This window comes from Cynocephalus volans, chromosome 13 (genome assembly GCF_027409185.1).
Source record: "Cynocephalus volans isolate mCynVol1 chromosome 13, mCynVol1.pri, whole genome shotgun sequence".
Lineage (NCBI taxonomy): Eukaryota > Metazoa > Chordata > Mammalia > Dermoptera > Cynocephalidae > Cynocephalus > Cynocephalus volans.
Window position 1 is genome coordinate 30,852,696 of NC_084472.1, and position 26,618 is coordinate 30,879,313.

The following is a 26,618-nucleotide window of genomic DNA, read 5'->3' on the forward strand; positions in this document are numbered from 1 at the left end:
GAATTCAAATAGCTCTATGTATTAGCATAAAGGCACTTATAAAGATTTTCTCTATTTTAACGATGACATAGGAGATTTCTTTCATTGGTTAGTTACTTGATTTTAATAATAAATGTGCATTTGCAATTTGAATGAAAGTAAAAGGACAGACTATATATTTATCATAGATATGTTTCAATCTAGTTTAAGCTACTGTTTTTTTACAAACATATTTAGCAAACCAACTCCTTGGAAATATTTCAATTTTGCTTAACAACTCCAATTTTCTCTGAACTAAGGAAGGGCCCATGGATTTTATAACTATTAAGTGAGCCAGTGGGTTAAATTCCTGTTAAAATGGTTTACTCCTTCAGTATAGTGGGTCCCCTTTCCTCTACTGTTTCACAAAGGCCTCCCTCAAGCACGTAATGGCTATGGCTACCTCTTGTGTTATTAGCCACTTTGTTTCTAGAACTCTTTCCTCCCTTAACTGTTTCCAGAGTTTCTTCCTGTTGCTGCTTCTGACACCTTACGCCTATTTTTGCAAGTTTAGTACATGAGATGTTTTAAGGTTTGATGAACTAGTGAACATTTATCTATTTAGCAGTTTTTTATATATATAATAAACATATAATATATGACTATTAATTTGTATTTTTAAAGATATATAACTAGCACACTAGTTTAATTTTATCCTACATCGTGCTCCTTAAGGAGCTAAAAATGCACTCTCCAGCTGACATATGCCCATCTTTTTGTTCAAATTTTCTGAGCTTCTAGATTAAATAGAATCTGCTTTCTCACAACTCATTCTCTCAAAACTACAAGATTGTTTCAGTCTCATTCCCAAGAAGGTTAATACCCCATGTTATGTGGCAGCTGAAACAGTAGAAATAAATACTAAATTATAAAAAACAATTGTATTGATAATCTTCCAAGAAGAACAATCAATACAGATCCAATCATAAGGCGATGATGTGATCGTACATAATGGGCTTTCCACCGCTATTCTAAGCACACTCCAGTTATTTCTACTGCTCTTCTTTGACCTTTTCTTAATTAAGGTCATAACAAAGAAATCTCCAAAGGAAAAAAAGCTCAGACTTTGTCACTACCAGCCGTTTTTCCTACTCCAGTGATTAATCATACTGACTTGATGGTCACTTAAGACCATAAAGCTGTCTCAGCAGAGACACCTTACATCTGCTTGATAAAAGCTAGCTATGATTTGTATTTTGAAAACAAAGCTGAATTTAGGACTGATCGATAAAGCAGATTCCATTTTAATAGCTGTGCCCTTCATGTTTCTCATAGCTCTTTTCTGTCCTTAAAAAATTCCAACTTCTCTTTCAAATTTCTTGTTTTTCCTTCCTTTCCCTTTATGTTTAATTAGATTCTAACAAGTCCTCACACTTATCATGACTATATAAGTAATGTAGTGATCTCTCACCTCCTTTATCATCATCATAGCTATAATGCTTTATTCAGTTATGGCAAGATATATAATAATGGTAATAATCATAATCACTACTATTTTTAAAGCACTTGCCTCATGCTGAGCCCTGTGTTAAAAGTTTTATGTATATAATTTCTCAAAGTCCTTGAGTAAACTCGAAAGGTAAATACAATCATCCCCATTTTATAGATAAGTGAAGGTATTTTAGAGAGTTTATCTGACTCTCCCACAGTCATACTACTACTAAACAGTGGAGCGGAGATTTTAACCATTATCCATCCAAGTTCATAACCACTATGCTACATTGCCTCCTATAAAACCTGCATCGACACATGCCCTGCAAAAAGCTTTTATGGATAACTCCTCCACACTGTGTCCTCCATATACTTATTTACTGAAACTATATATCCTACTCTATTATTTTATTTCCTTCTAACAAATATTGAGCACATACTAGTAATAGGAATGGTGATTGTTAATAAGTTATCTTTTATGTATTTAGTTCCATGAGTTGTAAGTTCTCATTTTAATTGTAAGTTTCAAAAAGGAAAAAAACTTAGTCTTCAATCTCTTTTATCTCATCACAACAGCCAGAATAGAAATAATAAATTTTATATTCATGAAGCACTTCAAAAATATCAGTGCCCTTCTCTACACAGTATTTAATTTGCTCTTTACAGCTCTAGAAGGTTGGATATTATTATTTTCATTTCACTGATAAGAAAATTTGAGCTCTGAGATATTAATGACTTCTCCAAGGTCACATGCTAGAAAGGGCTTGCACACAGGTCCGCTGACACTGGATCCCATCTATTTTCTACCACATTCCTCTGCCTCCTTGTCTGTGCACACTTCTTTACATGCTCTGCAAACAGGCACCTAATAGCCCTTCTCGATTAAAAGCTTTGTTTTTCTCATTATTTAGACATGCTCTTAGTCAATTATATGTCGGGGGGGGGGGGGGGGTCTTCTGCCCTATATGAACTTCATAACCCAATAAGAAACTGACTCATTTGTAAATAGTCTGCTGCTAAATTTAAAAAAAACACTGTGTCATTGCTGATTCTGATGTCAGATAAGCCAGATAAACGGCAGCTTAAGGGAGAATTTCTGTTGCCTTTCTAATGCAGTGAAGTTTTAAAAGCCTTAATGGCTTTTAAGCACCTTCTCCAATGAGGGAAGAGGGGGTCTCACAATGTACTACAGTGAGGGTTTTTTCCTGTCCTCCCTTAAAACTTGCCAAGTACTGGTTTTGCCAGTGGTTTATAGGGAAGGCCTGCAGCAGGCAGAGCAAAAGATTGGAAACAAACCCAGAACTTCTACCTCTAACTACAATTACATCCTAGATACTTACCATTCAGAAGCTTCTAACATATTTCTCTCAACTCTGAAAAGGCCCCCAGTGTAAGGGAGGGAGGGCAGACAACTAAAGGCTCCAGTCTATACTTTGCTATCATGATCAATTGCTGTCACCTGGTTAGACTCCCGATCTCATATAACTAGGTTAAAATTGTTCTGCTAATGTTTTTCTCAAGTGCAAGAAATTGTACATTTGTATTGCCAATATATTGCTTGCTAAATGGATTGATAATCTAACTAGTTTAAAATTGCTCCACAATATTTTATGCTTGGGGAAAAAAGACATCCACCTCATTCTAAGAATGCCTATATCTGGATTTCATATGTGAGGTCTAAGTTATTATTAACTTGCTTGCTTAAAACCCTTTAATTGATTCCTATTGTATTTAGTTTATAATCCAGACCCCTCACCATGATCTACAAACCTATGTGTGATATAGCTCTTGCCTACAGTTCTCATGGCATTCTTCCATTCAATCACAATTCTTAGTCACATCAGCTTTCGGTCAATTCCTAAAACAAGCCAAGCCTTTTCCTACCTCAAGACCATAATACTAGCTCTTCCCTCTGTCTAGATCACTCTTCCCTCTCACCCTTCCTCTTCCTTCCATATGGATATGCACTGGCTTCTTCTCTGGCTTCCAATCTTAGATTAAAAGTACTTCCCCGGGTAGGTCTCCCCTATTAGTTTCTATCATGTCATGCTATTTATTTATTTCTTTTAATAACTGCAATCACTGGCTGGTTGGTTGGTTGTCTGGTTGTCTGGATGGCTGGCTGGATGGCTGCCTTGTTGGTTGGTTGGATGGCTGACTGGCTGAGTTTACTCTCTATCTTCCCTTCTATGGTGCATTAACCCTCTCTGACTTGTTCACCACTATATCTCTGACATCTAGAACAGTGCCTAGCACACAGTAGGTACTCAACAAACATATGTTGATTTGTACAATATTGCTAGTGCCATAGGTATAAAAGTTTCTTACCCTAAACTAAGTTGTTAGGACTACTCAGAAACCTTTTTTACTAGTAAAATAAATATTTTTACTACTAAAAAAATCATTATTACAGAGTAGCCCTTAAATTGAAATTGAGCATAGGAATATAAGGTAGATGAAAAAGTGAAATAATAAACTTTACATAGATAGAGGTGGTAAACATGGATAAAGACAAGCACTGGCAAAGACAATTCACAGATGTAGCAAAAGCAACTTTTAAAAAAACTAAAAATTATATCAGGCAGGAAGAAAAAAGCTTTATTTAATGCTGCCTGGTTTCTTGCACTTTGTATTATTTCGCTAAGGAAGCCATAACAAAAAACCATAGACTAGGTGGCTTGACCAACAGAAATGTATTTTCTCACAGTTCTGGAGGCTGGAAATACAAGACCAAGTTTCCAGCAGGTTTGGTTCCTCCTGAGGCCTCTCTCCTTGACTTGCAGACAGCCACCTTCCCACTGAATCCTTACATAACCTTTTCTCTGGGTCCGAGCATCCCTAGTGTCTCTTCCTCTTCTCGAAATGACACCAGTCATATTAGATTAGGGCCCCACCTTTATGACCTCATTTAATCTTAATTACTTCTTTAAATGCCCCATCTCCAAATGCAGTCACATTCTGACACTGGGGTGTTAGACCTTCAACATATGAATTTTCGGAGAGACACAATTGAGTCTATAACACACTTCAATGCTGAACTCCCTCAGTTGTATGCTTTAATATCTTTAATGTGTAGACTAAGATTTGATTGAATCTTTTCAGTAAATGTTGATTTTGAAAAATGCAAGTTTATTACAACCTGTTGAAAGAAAAAAGAAAGTGTTATCCACACCTACTGACAGTGTCTCATTTAGATGAGTTTTCATTTCCTATTAACAGTACTCCTTTTCTTCAGTAAAATTTTTAGTAGGTTTGATGATAGAACTGGACTTCTGAGAAAGATATTTCCTTAGAATACTAGAAATATAAATCTGAAGAATGTTACACCACCAGTGCACTTATCTGCGATGGCTGTGTTGTGCCTGCATAGGTTTGCTCAGCATAATCAGATGGTAAACTGATTTTAAGATTATTTCATCTCCCTGTGATAGATTCTAATACATTTTAAGTTTCCATAGAAAATGAGAGTGACACTACCAATCCGATGTAGTTTAGGTATAAATTAGCTCGCACAGTTATGGGCACACGGGAATAACTCAATATTAGTTTCCCACTTAATTCTAAAATAGGATTAAAGGCATATAATGAGTTAAATTTTAAAATTCTGTTTATTATATGGTAGAAATAAACTGATATCTCATGGGTTCTTATTTTGTTGTTGAATGGATGAACTTCAGAATGCACTTTCTCCAAATGCGCTTAAAGAATTCAGGATAGGACATGGTCTCATATGTTGCTTGATAAATTGTACAAAGAGGACATTTTGATTAGAAAGTCATGATAGTATGCAGTTTTTCATACTGGAGCAAGGAGAAAGAAGATAAAGCTAACATTATTAGCTAATTTCTCCCTTTGCTTAGAAAACCAGAGCTGTAAAAACCACCTATTGCTTTTGTAAAATTCTTCATTGATTCAACTAAATTGTCTTTATTTTTCTTGGTATAACCTAGAATACTGGCCAGTAACCAATCACTCACATTTTCTTGATCAGAAAGCTAATTTATAGATAAGGAAGTGATGGTGCAGAAATGGCAATACCAAGACAGTGTTACCTGCCCTTTAGAGATAATAGTAAAAAGAATAATAGTTACTCCCATAGAGTAGCTCCCATGTGCCCAGCACTGCTCTAAGCACTTTACGTAGTAATGCTCCCAACAAGCCGTGAGGTAGGTTACCATTGTATCCCTGTTTTGTAGATGAGAAAACTGAGGATCAGAGAAGTTAATTGACTTGCCCAAAGTCACACAGCTAGTAAGTGAGAAGGCTGGGCTTTGGATCCAGAAATGATTCAGTCCAACCTTTCACCTGCTTTTTTATAACATCCCTATAAGCTACTGAGCCCTCCTAAGAGTAGTGTTTCTTTTGAGTGGGAACTTACCTCTTCCAGAAGCCATCTGCTTTCCTAATCTTTAAAACAACAGCAAAACAAAGTGAACCAAAAGACAACGTGCCATGATTGGGGATGGGGAAGATCTGATGTTGATAAATATGAATGAGTAAAATGACATCTCTATGAATGTTAGCACCTATACAAAGCAGATGAGGAGTTTGTACACAGCAACAGAGCATATCTTGATTTTTAACTCTGCCAAATGTGGACGATTTACAGTTCGATTTTAGAAGGCATGGCTGGTTTTAGAGTGCAATATTTCATCTGCATTCTTCTGATTTCTCTAAGTGTTGAGGGTGCATGCAGAGGCAAGGATATGGAAGAGGTGGGCCAGTGACCATGACATTGCAACCTAAGAAGGCTAACCTTTACTCATCTCTGTCCAACTAATTCTCACGTAACTCCCGCTGTGTTCCACGCACTGTGCGAAACACTAAAGATCTGATTGTGAAAAGACTGAACCATTCTGCCCTCAAAGACATTATAGTTCAGTGAAGGATAAACACAAGTGAAAAGGCAATTAAAATGCAGAGGGATAACATATAAATGCAGTGCAGCATGCTATGGAATATACGAGGGACAATAAACCTGAACTTGGAGGTTGGAGGTAAGGATAGGAAATGGCAGCTAAAGATAGCACCAGGATGAAGAGGAATTAGCCACGCGGAAGTGGGTGGAAGAGTCAGAGAGATTGGCCAAGGCGGAGAGAACATGGTGCCTTTGAGGAAGTTAAGTGTGGTCAGTCTACTAGAGTAATTGAGGTAAAGGATGAAGCTAGGTTATGCAGGACCTTACAAGTTTTATTTAGGATTTCGAGAAATGAGAAGCTATTGAAGGATTTTAGGCATAGGAATGTTACAGCCAGCTTCATTTTTTAAAGATCACCAACTACACGATAAAAAAATGAATTGGAAGGAAGTTATATATGTCTAAAGTCTGAGCAACCTGTTGAGAGGGCTTTGTAGTAATTCAGGAGAAGGTGACAGTAGTCTGGAGCTCATCTGGGACAGTTGGCATAGAAAGAAGTGGAGGAATTTGAGAGTTTGTAGAAGGTAGAATGTATGACCTTGATTGTAACGTGGCAGGTTGTTAAAGTCCAGCTCTCAGTAAAAGAGTTTGAAGGCATTCCTAAGAGAAGCCATTATTATAGTAAGTTTTTATTATTATTATCCATGAATATTGCTATTTCATGATTTCTGGTCTTTTCCTTTCAAATCACTCATTAAAGGGCCAACACTTTTAGCTTTGAGAGTTAGTTTCCAACCTTGCTCTTCAGTCCCATCAAACCACTGCTCAGGCCCCAGTATCACTTCATTCCTTTCCACCCCGCCCTTCTTGTCCTTGCTGACTCCTGAGCACCTGCACAGCACTGTGTGTCCACAGGTTTTTGCTCTTAACCATGTGCAAAAGATAAGAAATAATCTGATAAAGGAATCCTCCAATTAAGCGTTAACTAATAAAGCCATCTCAGGCCATAATCCTCCCATTAGCTATTTGCATTTTAATAAAAATATAGTACATGAGATCTAGTGGCCTTAAAAATTAATCTCTAGTGATAAAATTACTCTCACCATCCAGACAAATAGGAAATTATTAAGGAAAAATCTAGACACATTTCAAGTGCCCTTTGGATCACACTGTTTTTTTGGTGGACTGCCCCACCCTGGTAGTGAGAACAGGCCAACAGAGAAATGAAAGAAATGTGAATAAACCCTGAGTTCCCAGAAATCTTTGCTAACTTACAGTATAGTAAATCCTAGCTTAGCTGGGGCCACTTGAGTTTCCTAGAATGCCATTTTGAAATCACTAGCAACAAACACTGGCCATGCATTTATGGTAGAAAGTAGACAGCTTTCAAAATAATGGACTTTTCTACCCTACAATGCAGTCAACCCAGCAGCCACTTTTTAATTCATCATAGTCTTGTAGCAAGATTACTGATTATAAAATCCTGAAATGAATGGCTAAGGCTAGAGAAAGTGTTGGAATCAGTATTTATTTTAATGATTTAGGGATTATTGGCCATTCATTTTCAACTATTTGTAATTGAAGTCCTGAAATAATGGAATTTATCAGAGGAATGCCTCATTCACCCTTGTATAATTTGAACGTGCTGAAATGGCACATGTGGACTCATAAATTGTTCGTGCGCACAAAGGGGTAATATATCACACCAGGCCTAGTACACTCAGTGCTGGGGGAGGAAAGGCATGGAAGTATGAGTTATCGCTTACCAGACAGAATCCCATATCTTCATGTCGTACATTTCCAGGAGGCTTTTTTATGTAACCTGCGTGTTATTTATTCTTGCTGGTCATTCATGATAAAACATACTTTTATCACAAAGTTTTTCATCAAGGTTTTTAAAATTATGTATTTATCACAACACTCACAAGTGCTCCTGACAAAGTCACTTTCAAGCAGTCAAACGGATCATCGTCCTGGGCTTGGAGCAATGGGCCCTGTTGTCTGCACCAACTGTGTTGAATTAGGCATATAGTCTCTAATACACAAGCAAGAAATGATAAGCATGTTAAAATCAAATCAAATTGTCTTTTGTGGGGTAGTTTTATGTTTAAAGCAAAGACAGTGTAATTCTGTCTTTCTTAGTAAGCTATAATAAAAAAATTTTTTTGTTTGTTTATTTTTAACCACTGCAGAGTGCAGACATTGTTTTATAAAGACAAACATCTGCCTTAAATCATCAGTTTTCCAGAACTAATTCTGTCTTTTGCTACTAAAATTATTTTTTTATTCCAAGTCTAAATTTGTATGCTGATTGAAATATCAATCTACTGAGATTGATACTACACATTATATGAGCCCTGTATCCTAGAATTTTCTATCTTAACAGAAAGTTCGTTAAATATCACACATGCTCCATGGATATCAGTTAAATACTCATGAAAAATAATCTCTTTTATATGGTTTGCCTTTGGGCTTTATTTCCTGTATTTGTATTTTCCATTTTGTTTTCAAGATCTCCTGGATCCTTGCTACTCAAAGTGTTGTCCTTGGACCACTACACAGGACCAGTAGTATCAACATCTGTTGGCAACTTGTTAGAAATGCAGATTCCCAGGTCCCACCCTGCAACCTACCCCCTCCCCACCCCACTACAGAATCAGAAACTGCATTTTCACAAGATCCCCAAATGATATGCTTACTCTTTAAAGTTTGAGAAGCACTGCTCTAGATAGCTGCTGGATGGTACATGACAATTTGAAAAAGACATGAATCATTAATGAATCTGAACAGACTACTTAAGAGGCAAAATAATAATAACATTGTATTAACTAACATGTCTGAGCACGTAATGTACTCCAGGCATGGGTGCCAGCTTAATGCTTTTTACATGTTATCTCATCTGGGCAAAAGGAAAGAGAAGCCTCTTTTTCAGAGGATGGAGAAGTAAGTTGGTAAGTAGGGACATTCAGGAATATTTTAGTAATTTGTTGTAGCCCAGAGAAAAGAGCTAAAGCCTAAGTGGAAGTATTCAGGATTAAAATAGGTGTACTTTACATATGTGAGGGATATAGACTAATAGCACAGATAGTGGAGACAGGAATGTCTTACAAATGACCAGAAAAGAAATGTTACAGAAGCGGAGTCAGCCACCCAGGGACGAACTATCTGGAAATGACATAGCCAATATGCTGGACACACATAATGATTATCACTCATCTTCTCACTGATTTAAAACAAAGGTTATTGCACATTTACTTTATATGTAAATAAACATATAAATAAATATAATTGCATGTTACTTTCTTAGTTCATTTAGTGTTACTGTAACAGAATACCTGAGGCTAGGTAATTTATAAAGAAAAGAGGTTTATTTGACTCACGATTCTGGTGGCTGGGAAGTTCAAGTTTGGGCAGCTGTATCTGGTGAGGGCCTCAAGCTGCCTCCACTCATGTGGGAAAGTGAATGGGAAAGTTATGTGCAAAGAGATCACGTGGTGGAGAGGAAGCAAGAGAGAGAAACAGAGGAAGCCAGACTCTTTAACAACCTGCTCTCTCAGGAACTATTTCATTCTTGCAAGAGGAAGAATTCACTCACCCCCACAGGAGAACTTTAATCTACTCATGAGGGATCCAGCCCCATGACCCGAATACCTCCCACCAGGTCCCACCTCCCAACACTGCTATCTTGGGGATCAAATTTCAATATGAGTTTTGACAGGGACAAAGCGCATCCAAACCATGGCAGTTACTTCAAATAGTTCCAAGTCTTTACAATGGATAATTCTTATAACCTTAATATTGGCATAGGAGTGTGTCTCTTTTAATGTATATTCATGACTATGAACTTTTTTCTTTAAGGAACAGGTTTAAGTATAAGAATCGATGGAAAAGAATATAAATATGTTTGGGAATAAGAGGAACTAGTTTCTAATCTTGATTCTGACCTGATACATGCTATAAAAACTGATAAGCCAAACTACAACCCACTAGTCTGTTAGCAGGATCAGTGCTATTGGTATGCTTCAAATAATTTTTTTAATGGTTCCCAAAAATTAGTCTTGAATCAAGGGCTTCAGAGAATGAAATTTTCTGAAATATGGAAGAATTGATAATGCTTCCATTTGCATTAGTTCTTAGGGACTCAGATCAAACTTATTCTAGTATGAACAGTTTCTATAAATTTATGAGACACTAAACAATTCTCATTAATGTCATTGAGAGCCTCTACTGTAATTCTCCTTCTCCGGAAGTAAATATAAAAAGCAGGTCACCTGGGTAGAAATATTATAGATGAGAACTGTATTAGTTATCTCTTGTTGAATAACACACCCCAAAATGTGGCAGCTTAAAGCAATTAACATTTATTATCTTACAGTTTCTGTGGGTCAGAAATTTAAGTTTGGCTTAGCTAGGTGCCTCTGGTTCAAGGATTTCTATGAGGTTGCCATCAAGCCATCAGCTCAGTCTTATCTGAAAGTTCTACCAGTGGGGATTCATTCACATGGTTATTGACTAGCTAGGATCTCTTATCACATGGGCCTTTCCACACAGCTGATGCCCAAGATGGAAGCCATGGTCTTTTTATAACCCAATATTAGAAGTGACATTCTATGTCTTTTGCCATATTTTATTCATTAGAAGCAAGTCAGTAAGTCCAGCGCATGTTAAAGGGGAGGGGATTATACAAGCATGTGAATACCAGCAGGTGCAGATCATGGGATGCTGACCATGGTTATTGTTATTTTTGTTTTTTGGTTTTTTTTCTTTCTTTATTCTTGCTTCCATATTTTCTAATGCATTGATTTTGGACATGCATTACTTGTATAATAGGGATATAAAAATGTTAAAGGCAAGAAAATTAGATTAAAAATAAATTATTCTTACGTCAGAAATGTTGATCAGAAAAGTCACTTCTCTTTGGAGCTTTCTTAGTAAGACAATTAAATCAACTGAGGACAAGATTTATTAATGACTTTCTGGCCACATGATCATGTCATAAATCCAAGTCTGAGATTATTAACCTAACAGGATTTTGTATAGCTGGCAAATCAAATTTTCTGCACTAAAAAATTTAAATAGCAAAAACCCCTGGTGGTAATATGAATATATCAATCTTTCTCAGTTGCCTAACAGTTTCCTTTTGCTTTGTTCTTGATAGTATGCTTGAGAGTTCAAACCGGCTTGATGAAGAACACAGGTTGATCGCCAGGTATGCAGCAAGACTGGCAGCAGAGTCCTCCTCGTCTGTAAGTAGTTTGAGTGAAACGATTCATCTGTTTGTGTCTGAGATCCTTGAATTTCATACATCATGTTTATTGTTATCAGTATAGCAGGTACTAGTTACCAGGAAAATTTGTGCTAATTTATTGTTCATGTGTTTGTTGCTATGTTTATGGTATCTTGGTGGTGAATTGCCAGCTTAAAAATGGCAGATGTGAGGAACAAAATCATCTCAGTAGCATGACACCGCAGTTGAGCCGGAAGCCCTACAGCCCCCTTTACCCAGTGTTATCCCCATGTGAGTACCTGAGGAAGGGGGTGAGGACTGGTTGTGATTCCTTTAATGGGTTTAAAGAGGGTATGTTTAGTGTAGACACTAGGTTTTAAGCAGAACAGTTGCAAGTGACACTTAAAATATACTAGCAGAGGAAATAGGGTGAATATCTTTCTCCATTTGCTTGTGTCTCTAAAACAAAAGCAACAGTCAATTTGACACCTTTATTCAGAATTCTTCTTTGCTGAACTGAAAGTGATCCATGACTGGTGCATCATAAAGGACAGTGAGCGTTAGGGCACAAGCGAGGAAGCTGTTGCCTGACCCCTCACATCAGATGCTGCTGCTGTCAGAGGCCTTCATGCTGATTCCAGATGGGAGCCACGTAGTAACCCACTGCATTAGAGCTGGCACTTGCTCTCTGTGACATCAGTGACTGTAACACTGCTAGAAACTACCATGACCAAGATGGGAAAGGATCCAGGGCAGGCTAAAAGTGCACCATATGGCCCAAATATCAGATGTGGTAAAACAGAGATATAATTGGAGTATATGAAATCTTAAATGCCATAAAGAATGAACAAATGAGTTAAAGAAAATTAAAATGAAGTCACATGAGAGTTTGGGAGAACTAGATTTTAGTACAAGCAACCCCTTGGGAGTCACTTGAAAGGCAAAACAAGTTTCTGAAGAAACCTCTTTTCCAGCTTTTCTTGCTTTTATCCATACATATACCTTTATAGACAGAGGATGTGACGTGGGATTAGCAATGTAGACTTTTGAGTGTGAGTCCCAGCTTTCCATGACCTTATGCAAAGCACTACTTCTTTAACTTCAGTTTCCTCATCTCTAAGTAGGTATAATTACAATAATTATTATAGGCACCAGCGCTGCCTGTTTTTATGGTCAAATGCAATAACAAAATGTACAAAAGTGCTGCATAAACCAGCAGTCCCAAAATGGCAGCCTACAGACCAAATTTGTCCCCCAGGAATGTTCTGTTAGTCCCCACAGTGTATTCGGTTCTTTTTCAGTTGTCAGTATTTGCAAATCAGATGGTTTTCCTTAAAACTCTGTATTTTCAGCTTATCTTGAAAGACTGGCAAGACTGGGTGCATGTTCCTCATGGCAACAAGCAGTGGGGATAGAGACATTCTCTGTCTGCTTTGGACAGAGCAAGCAATCAGCACTTTGGCACAACTCCTACCCCTGGCTCCTTCGCTCATTTGGGTTCCTCCCTGCAACCAACATTAGAATTAGTGAGCCCTGGTGGAGTGCTAAATCTCTATGCACATGTTATTATTTATATGTGCACTAACTTCACCAGTCTCTGTTCCATTTCTTTCTCAAAAACATAAGCTACTAGTTTTCTTTGCCTACATATATCATATGTAACCTTTGTGAATCCATCATAAAAGATATCATCCACATATTAATTCTAGTTCCTTTGCAAATCTCTTCATAATCTCATATCAAGAATTGTATGATTAGCTAAATACATCATGATTAGTAAGATGTCACCAAGTTAGAAAGGAGATAGAAAGGTCATTAATTGGGTCCATTTCTGTCTGGATAATTCCTGATGAATTCATATGAATAGCAAAGCAATGACTGAAATCCACAACTGGCTCAGACGAGTTTCTACCTTTTATCAATATAACATATGTGCAAGAAAGAGAAACTTATGTAGTAAACTCAGAAGAAAAACCTGGACTACAGGTCAAAGCTGCCATATGCCAGTCTTAGTTTTAGAAAGCCATTTAGGATAGAAAACTTAGGACCTCAAAATTCTTCACTAGCAACACAAATCATTTCTTTGTTAAAAAGAAATGTGAATTAAAAAGTCATAGAACAGTTTATGAAAGTCAGACCTTTACCATCTTAACCATTCCTGTAGTTAGGCTTCTGGACATTAAAAAGTAGGCTGAATTGCTCCATGTCGTTTGGCTTAGGAAACAGGTGCCATTTATAAAAATTTTGTAATCTTTGGTAGAAAGATTCGTTGTGATTTTTTAAATTGGTTTTTTTAAACAATAAAAATTAGCTGGGAGGAATTTCTATAATGTACTGCAAAGCAAAGAAAGCAAGGCACAAGAAGTATACATAATCCAACCCCATTTTTATAAAACAATGCCAAATATACCCTTGACTAAATGCACAAACACATACACAGAAATATATATAAAAATATGATATGATTCATGATATATATGATTATATGAGGAAGCTATGACTGCATATACACCATTTGTTAAAGCTGATTGCATGAGCAAGAATGAGGAACCTGCTGGGTATGAAGGTGGAAACAGATATATACACATTATAATTTTAAATAGATAGATTCATATATATATAAATATATTTATATACATTTTTATATATAGGTTATATATACACATATATATAACCTACATAAAATTACATATATGAATAAAGAAATACATAAAAGTATGTTTACCAAAAGAATAACAAAAGAAACTGTGTCTCAAAAACTATGAAATATTTAATTGTACATTACAGTGATTGAACAGTAATTCTAGAGAAAGAGCTATCTCAACAGTAAAGCATTTGTAAGCTCACCTGCATTGAGAGGATGATTGCAATGGGGACAGCATGAAAAGAAAAAAATAGCTTCCCCAAGACTTCAAGTCAGAAAGCTGAAAAACCGTTTTTCCTATATTTTGTTTATTTGCCTGCCAAAGAATTCTACTCTGCTTTCCATTGCATAGATGCATTCCAGATCCACAGCAAGGTTTGTTCTAAAGAGAAGGATGGCAATTTAATTTTACGTATTTGCTTTTTTTGTTAGAATAGTAATAGTTTCCTCTTCCTTGTCTGCATGTCTCATGACTCCTGTCTTTCCAAACACGTTGGTTCGCATTCCTGATATTAAATCATGTACACCACATGTTTTACAGCAGCCAGCTCAGCAAAGAAGTGCTCCTGACATCTCCTTCACCATTGATGCAAATAAGCAACAAAGGCAGCTCATTGCAGAACTAGAGAACAAGAACAGGTAAGGCTTTGTAGACATGCTGGCTTCTGTGATCAACGTGCGCACTCATTAATAACCTATAATTGTGCTTTAAAGCCTCTGGGATTTTCACACTGTATGCATATTTAAGGAAAGACATCTAAAGTAAGTGATGCTGGCTTCTGAAAAGCTGGTCTTTAGATCTTTAGATCTTCAGAGGCTTCATGAGAAAACTCTGTGTGTGTTGTTCTGAGATGTCAACTCAACTGATGCTGTCCCCCTAGACAGTCTCATTTTCCTTTACTGACACACTTATTTTTAAAGAACAGTCTAACACAAGAGGACCCTCCTGAGTGCTAGGCTAAGGTGTCTCTACCACCCAGATACAAGTAAGAGGTTCTCCAGGGAGGCTCCCTGTAAGGACCCCAGACTAAGGAGGCATTTGGAGCAACACCGTCAACACCCAGTTGTTCAAGCCAAACATCTCCACCTCCAGCCCATCAGCAGATCCTTCTCTACTCAGCAAAGAGGGACTCACATTCTACCTCCAGAGCAAATCCCCTAAACTGTCTGCTTCATCTCCACTACTACCACCTAACCCAACCTGTCATTTTTTAAAACATAAGTCATGTCATGTTATTCCTGGTTAAAAACCCTCTGATGATTTCCTGTCGCATTTCGATTAAAATCCACTCCTCTTATCATGACCTGCAAGATTCTGCCTAACCTGATTCCTGCCTACCTGTCCGGGCTCAGCTCACCTTGCTCATCATACCCAGCCTCATGCCCCATCTTTCTGTCTTTACATCCTTCACACTCGTCATTCTCTCAGCCTAGAAAGCTCTTCCTCAGGGTCTCTCTATGGATGGCTCTTTCCCATCATTCAGGTCTCAGCTCAACTGTCACCTTCTGAAGATCACCTGTCTAATCTTGCTCACTACCTGACACACCAGCAACCACTTTGTATTACATCCCTGTGTGCACGTGTGTGTGGCACTTACCACTGTCTAAAATAACCATATTTATGTGCTTGTTTCCTTGTTTACTGTCTTCCGTACTGACATGGAAGTTCTTTGAGAGCATAAGCAATGCCAAATGTCCCCCGCAGCCCACAACCATGCCTGGCACATTGTAGAAGCTCAGTAAATATAGACTGACTGGGAAAATAATGAATAGCTAAGTCAGATCTCAAACTCAGTGCTGAGTAAGTCCAACATAGGAACAACTTGTACATTCTATATGTTTTAGAACAGCACCAAAATGTCTTAATGCTTAATCCGATTCTTAAACACTGATGTCACTTGTAAGGTCAAACTGGTAGACTAAAGGAGGAAGTTGTGATAATTATTTCATGCCTATAGAGTTTGACCTGAGAATTTGAGAGATAAATGATGAAAGTATTCTTTAAAGTTCTACAGAAAAAAAATAAAGAAGAAGGTACAAACTCTGTTGGCACATTTTCATATTTTTGCAGTAAAAAGGCTTTTGGCTTAATTGTCCCAGGTCCTGGCTCTCATCATTAGGAGACCACATATTAGAATGAAAATAGCTTCATAAACGTGGCACTGTGAGCTTCGGAGCCTTTGAAATTACTACTCTATCTAACCCCCCAAAGAGATGTGCTCACAGCAGAGCTGGAATATAAAAAATGTTTGCCATGTGTGATCTCAATTTACCAAGTAATAGTTGGCAAGAATTAAGAAGGGAGAAGGCAGAAGCATGGTGAAGAATTAGAAAAAAAATAGCCATAAAGTTGGAATTTGTTCAGGATAGTTGTAAGTCTGTAAAATAGCCTATTCTGTTTCATATAACATTTATTATATCTACTCTATGCAAATAATTGTGCTAAATCAGAAAAGGCATTGAGATAAGGCAGTGGTTTCAAATGAGCCAAAGCACTTAAAATCCAGCAGGAGACACAACCCAAAGAAAGGAAACAGGTAGTTGGGGGGCACAGGTAAAAGTGGGAGCAGGGAGGCATTGCAGAAAGCATGTGAGCTGAGCTAGCCAGCCTGAGGGCTGGATGCGAACCATGTAGAAGAACCATTGTGGACTCTCAGGTTCTAGAACGGTTGTATGGGTATTGATGGCAATGGTTTGGAGAATAGAGGGGCCACGGTCAAATGTTATCTTGAAGCTTTACATCAATTTGGGCAGCAGAGAGGGCATGGAAAGAAAGGGAAAAAAGGAAAAATTGACTAGTTTTAAATTCTTGACAGGTAGATTTAATCCAAAGTCTCAACTCCTTCAGAACAAAACTTCACTATTGGTAACCTTAGCAAATAATAGAATTGGAATGTAGGGGATTTTTTCCTTTTTAATCAACAAAGTAAACCCGTTATATTTGGTGTGAAAGTTTATTCAGAATGACTCAGCCAGAATTAGTAGATGTCAATAAATCAGAGTGTCCTATAATAAAGTCAATGGAAAGAACTAAAGAAGAAAAAAGGAAAGAAGAAGAGAAAAAAAATGAATTATTTTATCTGGAATTGGAAGGTTATGCCAGCTTGAGACTGGATTGAACTATGCCCAAGATGAGACCATTTTCTGGAGAAGATCTGGCTTTCAATATGGTCCTTTCATTTAGAGTTTCTACCAGACATCATCCCACACCCCTTTCTCCAACGCATAGTCCCTTTTTTCTAAAACATATTATGATTGCTAACCAGCAAGGAGCCATCCAATGGGAGAAAACCACAAATAGGATTTATAACATAAGACTACAGCTTCCAGGTGGCAGCAGTAAGAGCCCTGGGTCTTTGTTTTGAGGTGTGGAAGAGAAAATTATGACAATCTTATATATTTACAGATCATGTGTGCAAATATTATTTCATTTCATCCTCTGAACAACTCTGTGAGATAGGCAGGTTGAATATTATCATCCCCATTGTAAAGATTAAAATTAAAAAGTGAGATGTTATTTCTGCACTTTTTACCCAACGTGACCCACTTCACTAGGTTGCGTAGGGTAAACTTTATGGAGAAGGTGAGTTTTAATTGGGCATTTCAAAACAGTGAAATTTGGCAATGAAAGATGAGAGACAAAATTACAGGTAAAAATACACACAGACTTTGAGAAAAGTGATAAAGACACTTGCCAGGCCAGCACCAGGGAGTTGAGATCAAGAATAAAATGGAAACATCAGTATATGAGGCTTGTGCACCAGGCCAAAGAATTTGAATTCTATCCTGTCATGATGGACAGCAGTGGCAGGGCAAGTGACAGAATACATATGTATGGTAAAATAATCAGCTTGTTAAATATACAGGTTGCATTTACAAGGGGTTGACTAGAAGCTGGTGGGAAGTGATGAGGACGTATGTTAAATACACGGTGCCAGAAACAGAAATAAATGCACTAAAACAAGAGATGATTGGACAAAAGAATACATATTTCTGCAATGTTAATTTATGAGATTCTCTTTTATTCACTTCCATGCTTTCCATTAGGGATTCCAGATTCTCCAACAACAATCTTCATACACTTCATTTCACTGATGGCCTTTTTTTCTTTCACTCTCTTGTTCTTTCCTTTCTCCTGTCCATCTGTCCTGACACAAAGAGTAAAGTCAGAGGTTGGGGTGGGAATAAGGGATAAAATGTTAAGATCAAAGAAGGTCTTTGTGCAATATCAGGAGGAGCAGGTCAAAACCTGGTGAGTTTCCACAAGTTTCAGCCTCACTCCTACATCCCTGCTTACAAAGAAAAGACGAAAGTAAAAATTCACAGGCACACAAATATCTTATCTTGGTTGCAGTGTTAATCTACTCTTCCACCTCTCCGGATCATTTGTTTTCCCTTCCAATCCTCTGTTTCCAGTCAGGCACAAGGATAGCACACTTGAGGAGAAATTAAGACTTCCTTTGAGGAAGTATCCCAGGGATATCTGCCTCCCTGTGGCTCTATTTCCCATTCCAGAGTCAACAGGAAGCACCATGAATATCTTAAGGACCTTGACCGTGCCTTAATACCACTCTTACTGCTTGTTTCCTGGACATGTTTGCATTGCACGCTCTGAATGCATGTTTTTAGGACCAGAGAGAGAAAAAAGAAATGAGAATGTGAAGAGATGGCAGAAAGAGAGCTTCGTCCTGTCCCTGAGTTCTTTCGTGACTCCTAGAGTGGCCCACCCATCTCTGATAAACAGCGAGTTCATCCTGAACTCATCTCTCTAAGCCAGCAGCCTCACGCTGTCCAAAGACTGCAGAGCCATGTTCCAGAAGCTTATCCAGGTCATACTCATGAACATGGAAACTCACCTCCCCAGGGGTCTCATAGTCTCCAGGGTGACAAATAATCCAATAGTCAGATCTCTGAGCTTAAGGGGAAGATAGAGTTCTTCATTTCACTTAATAACTCTGTCTACCCTAGGTAATTCATGGATATGTCAGTGATGATCTTTAAAAGCACCTTTGGGAAGGTTGGGGATAATTGGGTGGGAGACACAGGGCACAGATGCAATTTGTGGTAATGGACATGCTGCCGGTATGAATCTGGCCTTCACATCATGGGCACGAGGAGTGACCATCAGCTTTGTATCTCATGAATGTTCATAACCAATAAAAAGATAATAATAATAATAATAAGGCTTTATTTACAAAAAAAGCAAACTTCTGCTTTAAACTATAATGGTATACCGTGCTTAAATACTACATGAAAACTGCTGGGTGTATATTCAACAGCTATTAATATAATATTTATATAAACTTTTTAAAAAAAGCACCTTGGAGAAGCCAGCTGGGGTTGATATTGGTAGTAACAGGACTCATCAAATGATATTATGTCAGTCACAGCCTGCCTAGGCTAGACCTGGCAAAGCAAGTACCAGAGGACTGAGGTAGTCTGATATACAAGGTTTTGGAGCTAGCCAGCCTGGGTTCAAATCACCTCTTCCTCCTACTTGGCCAAGTATTTTAATTGTTCTACACCTTGCTTTCCTCATTCAAGAAATAGATAATAGTACCTATGTATAGTAGGAATGTTATAGAATTAACAAAAATAAGATGAAAGAAGACAGCACTGTCTGTTCCTGGGTATAAACTAGGCACTTGATGTGCACTATGTATCTTTTCATTATTTTTTCTTCCAGAACTGCTTCTCTCTTTTCCTTCCTTGGGTTAAACAGCTCTCTCATGGTTCTGTCTTTAGAGCCAACGAGGAGAACTAGCAGAAATCATAAAATATCAGGACATTAGCCCTGGAGGAAAGCTTGCAAATTCCAGTTCATTGATTTTTCAGGCTGAGTTCCAGGGGACCTAGGGACTCTGCAGAGGTACCTGAAGCGGGAAGAGGAAGAGCTGGCAGCAGAGTAGCCCACCCTTTCTTAACCAAAACAGCCCCTCTTACCCATCTGACATATTCGGTTTCCACGGAAGATTTTCTTAAAGAAAGGCTTCTACCATGGAACACTAAGAGGGACAAAAAAACTACTGGGTTACAGTCCAACCTTCTCACCATAACCATGAAAGGTGTAATGACTCACTGGTAATGAGCCTCCTGATCCTGGTGTGTTTGCACAGTGGGCAGTTGTAAATCGACCTTTCAAGTAGAAAGCCACCCCCCCTGGCTCAGCAAGTTCACTGTCCATTCTCACGCTTTGTTCCATCTTACTGACTATTGTGCATTTGTTGAGTAGAAACTGACACTCCCAACCCCCAAGAATGCATGACTGGTAACCTTGCTTAATGGCTTCTGACTTGCTTAGGGATAATTTGCCTTGCACAGCCTAATGTGCACCCAAATGCAGGGAAGCCTAGGCCCCAACATTAATAATAGACTGACATGTCTCACCCCCTGACAGAGGTCACATGAATAGCACTCTGTGTCACAGACTCAATTACAGTGAATCCTCTTAAAAGCACTTTCTCTCTGAGGCTACCTTCCTTGCCACCCATTGTTAAGACTGAAAGTGTTAGGAAAAAAGAGAAAGAATTTTGCCTAAGTGGGGCTTCTCAGATAAATTCAGTGAGAAGAATTTCATTCTTGGTGAGAGAATGAGGTTATTTACTTTTTTTAAATGAGCACCATTTATCCTTATTTTCTCTCCAAGCACCTCTTACTTGGTAGCTGCGGGTACTTTATGGTGTCAGAGCATGACCATAAATAATAGGAAGATACATTTTTGTCTCTTAAGCAGTGCACTCCTCAAAGTTGAACACATTACCACAGCATCTTATTACTTACTAGAGAGATTATTGGGCCCCGGTTATAGCAGTCATCGATATACTGCAGAACCTTCATGGTTTGGATGTACTGGAGATGAATTCAGTCACCCCTTCTCCCACAGCACCCAACTAGCTAGAGGCTAAGCCTCATAAATACAGTAGGTCTGTTGGTTAGTGAAGGTTGGTTCCACTCCAAAATATACGATCCTCTCTCTTTTTGTTCTGGTGGCCCTACTCTGCTCAGATATCCATATCCTGGAGGTTAACTGACCCTGGTTTCTCACCTCCTCTCTCCCAAGAGAAATCTTACAGGAGATCCAGAGACTGAGGCTAGAGCATGAACAAGCTTCTCAGCCCACACCCGAGAAGGCGCAGCAGAACCCCACCCTGCTGGCAGAACTCCGGCTCCTCAGGTAAGGAGGGCACCCAAGTCATCTCAGGGAATACAAACGTTCGAGATCTATAACAGAGCCTCAGTGTCTAGCCAGGAAATGGCCCTTAGCCACTGGAGCTGCTGATGTTGGTTTGGTTTTTTAGTAGCACAGGCCTAATTGCTGAGATTTTGGAGGTTTGGGAGAAATTGTTTGTATTTTATATTTTCATTTGGCACAGAGAAAAATAAACAGACTTCTTTAGATCAGGAACAAAATCTTTCACTGGAAAAAATTTGAACTCAGCTCTTTTTAGTGATTTACACTATCAACAGTGTGTTTATGTTACGAATGATCAACAAAACAAACACATAAACAGCTAAATAAACATCACAAGTTTCTGAATTGAAAGTTCACCCTAATCTACAAAACGGAGTAAGATTTTCTCCAAATTTTGTTCCCTAATAGTTTTATATACAGAACTTTAAAAATAGACCTCATACTTTCTTGTTCTGCAAATGAATTAAAAAGCCTAGTCTTGTCTAGTCTGTCCTCATAAAATATTTGAGTTGGAAGGGACCATGGAAGGTCATCCAATTCAACCCCTGAATTTCAGTGCACTTCTCAGAGTCAGAAAACTGGAGAGTAGCAGGGCTTGGATAAGGACTGTGGTTTCTCCCACTTCTCTCATGCTGCAAAGTCAAAGTCTTGCTGTGGGCTACACATCAGACTGGCTTAGTATTATGCCTTGAATACGGCAGGTACGCAAATGTTTGTGAAGCAAACAGCACAAAAATAAATTAAAAGACATTCCCTCATAGAAAAGTCATACAGATCTTTCACAAGGCACTTTTAGTTAGCAAGCATTACATTCTTTCCGTCTTTCAGTTTGGTTGCCAAGAACATTCCAGGTATATGTAGAACTCTGAGTCATACTTTTTACAGCAAGTACAGATGCCTCTTCTCAGAAACTTTTGTCAGAATTAGTGCCATTTTCCTCATCTATACAAAGAGATTAAATTAAGAAGGTTCTGTATGGCTATGTTTGGATTTTCCAAGTCCCTATTGTTTGCACCATGGATGTTTCTGGGGATTCTATCCTAGCCCTGCCCTTGGACACATTAACATCTGAGCATTGCAGCACACCTGGCCTGGGGAATCCACTCAACCTTTCACCTCTCCCAATCACTGGCTGGAAGAATAGACCCATCAAAGGCTTGACTTTGGAAAGATCTTTAGAATCTGTAGCTCGTAGTATAAAGAGATCACTTCATAATTTTGAATAACAAAATAATTTAATGGAAGAAACAAATTCTTCCCTCTAAACCTATATGATTTCTGGTCCTACCTTCAGAGAGATGTATTAGAAATCCTTGCACAAATGGATAAAGAAAGTGTAGTACACATACACAATGGAATACTACTCAGCCATGAAAAAGAATGAAGTCCTATCATTTGTGGCAACGTGGATGAGACTGGAAGACGTTATGTTAAGTGAAATAAGTCAGGCACAGAAAGATAAATACCACAAGTTCCCAATCATATGTGGGAGTTAAAAAAATAAAAAATTGAGTTTCTCAAAGTAGAGATTAGAATTGTGGTACTAGAGGTTGAGAAGGGAAGGGGGTCAGGGGGGATAGTTAGAGGTTGGTTAATGGATACAAAATTACAACTATGTAGGAAAAATAAGTGCTAGTGGTATACAGTAGTGCTAGGCATCTGTAATTAACAATAATTTATTATATGCTCTCAAATGGCTAGAAGAGCTCAAATGTTTCATCACATTTTATCACATTTCATCACATTAACAATTGATAAATTGTTGCAATTGTGATTTGACCATCACACATTGTATACATGTACTGAAAAATAACTCTGAACCCCATAAACATGTAAAATCATAGCAATATAGGTATACCTCAACCAACAACAAATTACTATATAACTTCAAGTAGCTACTTGAAGGGCTGTTGAATGTTTCCAATACAAAGAGGTGACAAATGTTTGAGATGATGGGTATGCTGAATTCTCTGACATGATTATTGTACAACATATAAATGTACCCAAATATCACACTGTACTCCAAAAATACATACAATTATTATCGGTCAATTAAGAAAAAAGAAAAAGAAAAAAATTTTCAGAGACAGAAGTAGATTAGAAGGTACCAGAAATTGGGGGGAAGGAATAATGAAAAGTTATTGCTAAATGGGCACAGAGTTTATGTTCAGGATGACGAAAAGTTTGGGTAATAGATAGAGGTAGTGGTTACACAGCATTGTGAATGTAATTAATTCCATGCAATTGTATCTTTAAAAATGCTTAAAATGGTGATCCTTATGTTATATATATTGTACCACAATTAAAAAATGGAAGAAAAAATATGTACAATCAAAAACTAGATAATTTTTAAAAATAAATAAGAAATCCTTGCACATTCTACTACACAACCACTTAGAAGGGGTGATAATGAAAAGAAGGAAAAAGTCGTGTTTCATATCATCACCCTCATCAAAGGCATTTAAAAGTGAATACCAGCTCGAAAGTGTCCTTTGCCACATAGGACTGTGTAGGTCCTCCAAGCTGACCAATTGAAAGTGAAGTGAAATATACACAGAAATATAACTGAAAAAACCAACTTGGACATAGAGTAGGCGTTCACCTATCTATGCATTAGGGTGCTTGTCTCTGCCTGAAATGCTCTTTATTGTACCTCTTCCATTGGTCGTCCCATTCTCTGTTGGAGGGATGATGACAAGGAATTTTTCATAAACATTTTCATCAGTTCCCCCCACTTAGGTTTTGCTTTCAAAGTATTTGGTTCCATTTGGATGATACAGTCAGGAAAGGCATCTTGATGGGCCTGGCTCACTGATGATGCATTTTCCATCTGATACGTCTTCCCTCCTTGACGCTGCCATCCTGGAACAGACTGATAGTCCAATAATCCTTCTGACCCTGACTTGTAGGTATCTGTGCCCCCCGTTGAGCCCGGAGTCACAGTAAGGAGACTAGATTTGCTGGGAACTTCTGTGTTTTGGGCCCACACTTGAGGCCTGAGGCTTAAACCCCAGCTGATTTGCTTGCCTGTCTCCACATTCTGCCTGGAAGAAGATCTTCCCTTGAAGGCTATTTCTCTAGATACTTGTAAATTACTTACTCTGCACTAAGTACTTTCACAATTGGGGGATTTCACAGCTATTCTGACACCTCAGGTTAAGAAACTCTGCTCTGGGTATTCTAAGTTTTATCCTTTCATCATTTTAGACTTTCAAAGAGCTCCAAAACGATAGTCTCTTGCAAAGTTTCTTTGGCCTTAGTTTGCATGGAGGGGTGTCCATGTGAAGCAGTTGCAGTAGCTCCTCCTTCTTCTAGCTTTCATGGAGGTGTCTCCTACTGAGAACCAACAGGAGAAACTTCTCTCAGCTGGTGGGGCACGGGAGGGCGAGAAGGGAACAGAGCTTTGATTTTCATTAACACATGGTTTTATTTCTGTCTTAAGAGCACTATGACCTTTTGTTTCCCTTTTGATTTTAGCTACAAGGAAATTGAGAGCCAAGTTTAATCTGGCAATGAACAGGATTATATGATAGGCATTGCTGTGTGCTCATCTAATCTGACACTTACTCTACACTAAATTCTACATGCACTGTCCTGTATACTTTCTATCACAAAGCTGCAGATAGACATCATTATTATATTTCTTTTACAAATGAGGAAACTGAGATTCACAGAAGTTAAATAAAAGTTGCAGACATCATAAACCCTTCACTCCTAAGTGCTTACGTAAATGTTTTCTAAGAAAAAAATTCCTCCAGTTCAGAAACATTAATACTGATATAGGAGGGTACTTCAAAAAGTTCATGGAAAGACAGAATTAAAACATAACACAAATCTTTCCATGAATTTTTTGAAGTATCCTCATATATTATTATCTAATATAAAATCCATATTAAAATTCTGCCAACTGTCCCAACACTATCCTAAAAGAAAGTATGTTTTAACACACATAAAATTAGAAATAATCTGACGGAATTTCAGAATAAAAGGCATTCTTTTAGAGATGGATACATTTAGCTCTAGGAAAATAAAATCACTGTTTAGTTCTTGTTTTCTCATTCTTCTTGGAATAGTGGAGGCCACATCACAGATTTGTTATCAGACCCACGTTTGGTAACCACTGGTATAAACTCTTACAGAGAAAACTGAACAAAGACATTAGATTTTTAAAAGAAAATTGAATTCATTGTTGTGTCTTTGAGAGATTACTACTGTAAGATAAATGTTCAAGTAAGATTTTTTTAATGTTTACTAATTCTAAATTAATACTAGCCAACTTTTAACTGCCTCTCTTAGTATTTCTTACCTACAGTATTAGAATTTTTCTTTAACCTTATCGCCAAAGTGCTCCTGTGGCTAAAAGGCCAAAAATTACAGAGCAGTATCAAGAAGACAACTGGAAATAAATCAGAAACATTATCTACATTTGTACCAAGGCCTACTGTGGATGTACTTGGAACACTGCTTGCAGACAAGGTCAATGAGAAACAGCTAATGGATTTGTCATTGAAGAATATTTTTGAATGGGGCAAGACTTTCAAAATCAGAATGCTTCAGCCCAGGAAGACAGAGACTAAAAATAAGATACCATTAAAGCCTATAAGATTCTCATCCTCTGCATTCAGAAAGGAGGCAATGGTAAAGGAAATCAAAGGAAGGATTGCTTCAGAAGTAATCCATAGCAGCAATAATAGCTAAAAATATAAATATATTCAAAAGAGGTCGAGAAATGTTTATAAATTTTAAATTCATTATAGAGAAAGCGTATATGAAAGTGAATTAGAAATGTCTCATTTATATCCTTAACCTGTCCTTCCAAAGAACATCTTTCACTTAGATGAGTCATTGACCTAATTCATTGTGACATTTTTATACTGTCAGTTTTTCATTTCAGAGTTCCTGCTATAGCTCCACTTAATATATTGTCTATGCCATTGTGACTAGCCATATCTATCTGTTCATTAATACATACATGTTTAAAGCATCCACGCATTTTTAGAATATAAGTATAAGTATATAAGTAATATTTCAAACTCAAACAGAAGACTTTGTGACAAGGGAAAATTTGTATGTATTACTTACCTAGTAATTATTGTCAAATAATGGATTTGAAACTGATTTGAAAAGTATACATATACTTTAGAAACGTGAACCATTAATATTCCTCTCCATGCTGTTTCATTTCTTTACCCCTTTAAGATATTTTTGGTACCTCTTAGTGTCAATATAAATGACAGAGTGTAGATTG

The 26,618-nt window shown here is 37.7% G+C and overlaps 1 protein-coding gene across 13 annotated transcripts in view; it reads left to right on the top strand.

Annotated features, from left to right (window-relative positions):
* DTNA (dystrobrevin alpha) overlaps nucleotides 1-26,618 on the top strand; it is a 385,407-nt gene that overhangs the window by 329,667 nt on the left and 29,122 nt on the right. For all 13 annotated transcript variants that reach the window (XR_010021503.1, XM_063077106.1, XM_063077108.1 and 10 more), the window contains 3 exons: nucleotides 11,466-11,553; nucleotides 14,720-14,817; nucleotides 21,239-21,352. Coding sequence is in view for 12 of the 13 variants with exons in the window: in XM_063077106.1 (XP_062933176.1) it covers nucleotides 11,466-11,553; nucleotides 14,720-14,817; nucleotides 21,239-21,352 (300 nt within the window). In the remaining variant the exon portion in view is untranslated. The remainder of the gene's footprint in view (nucleotides 1-11,465; nucleotides 11,554-14,719; nucleotides 14,818-21,238; nucleotides 21,353-26,618) is intronic.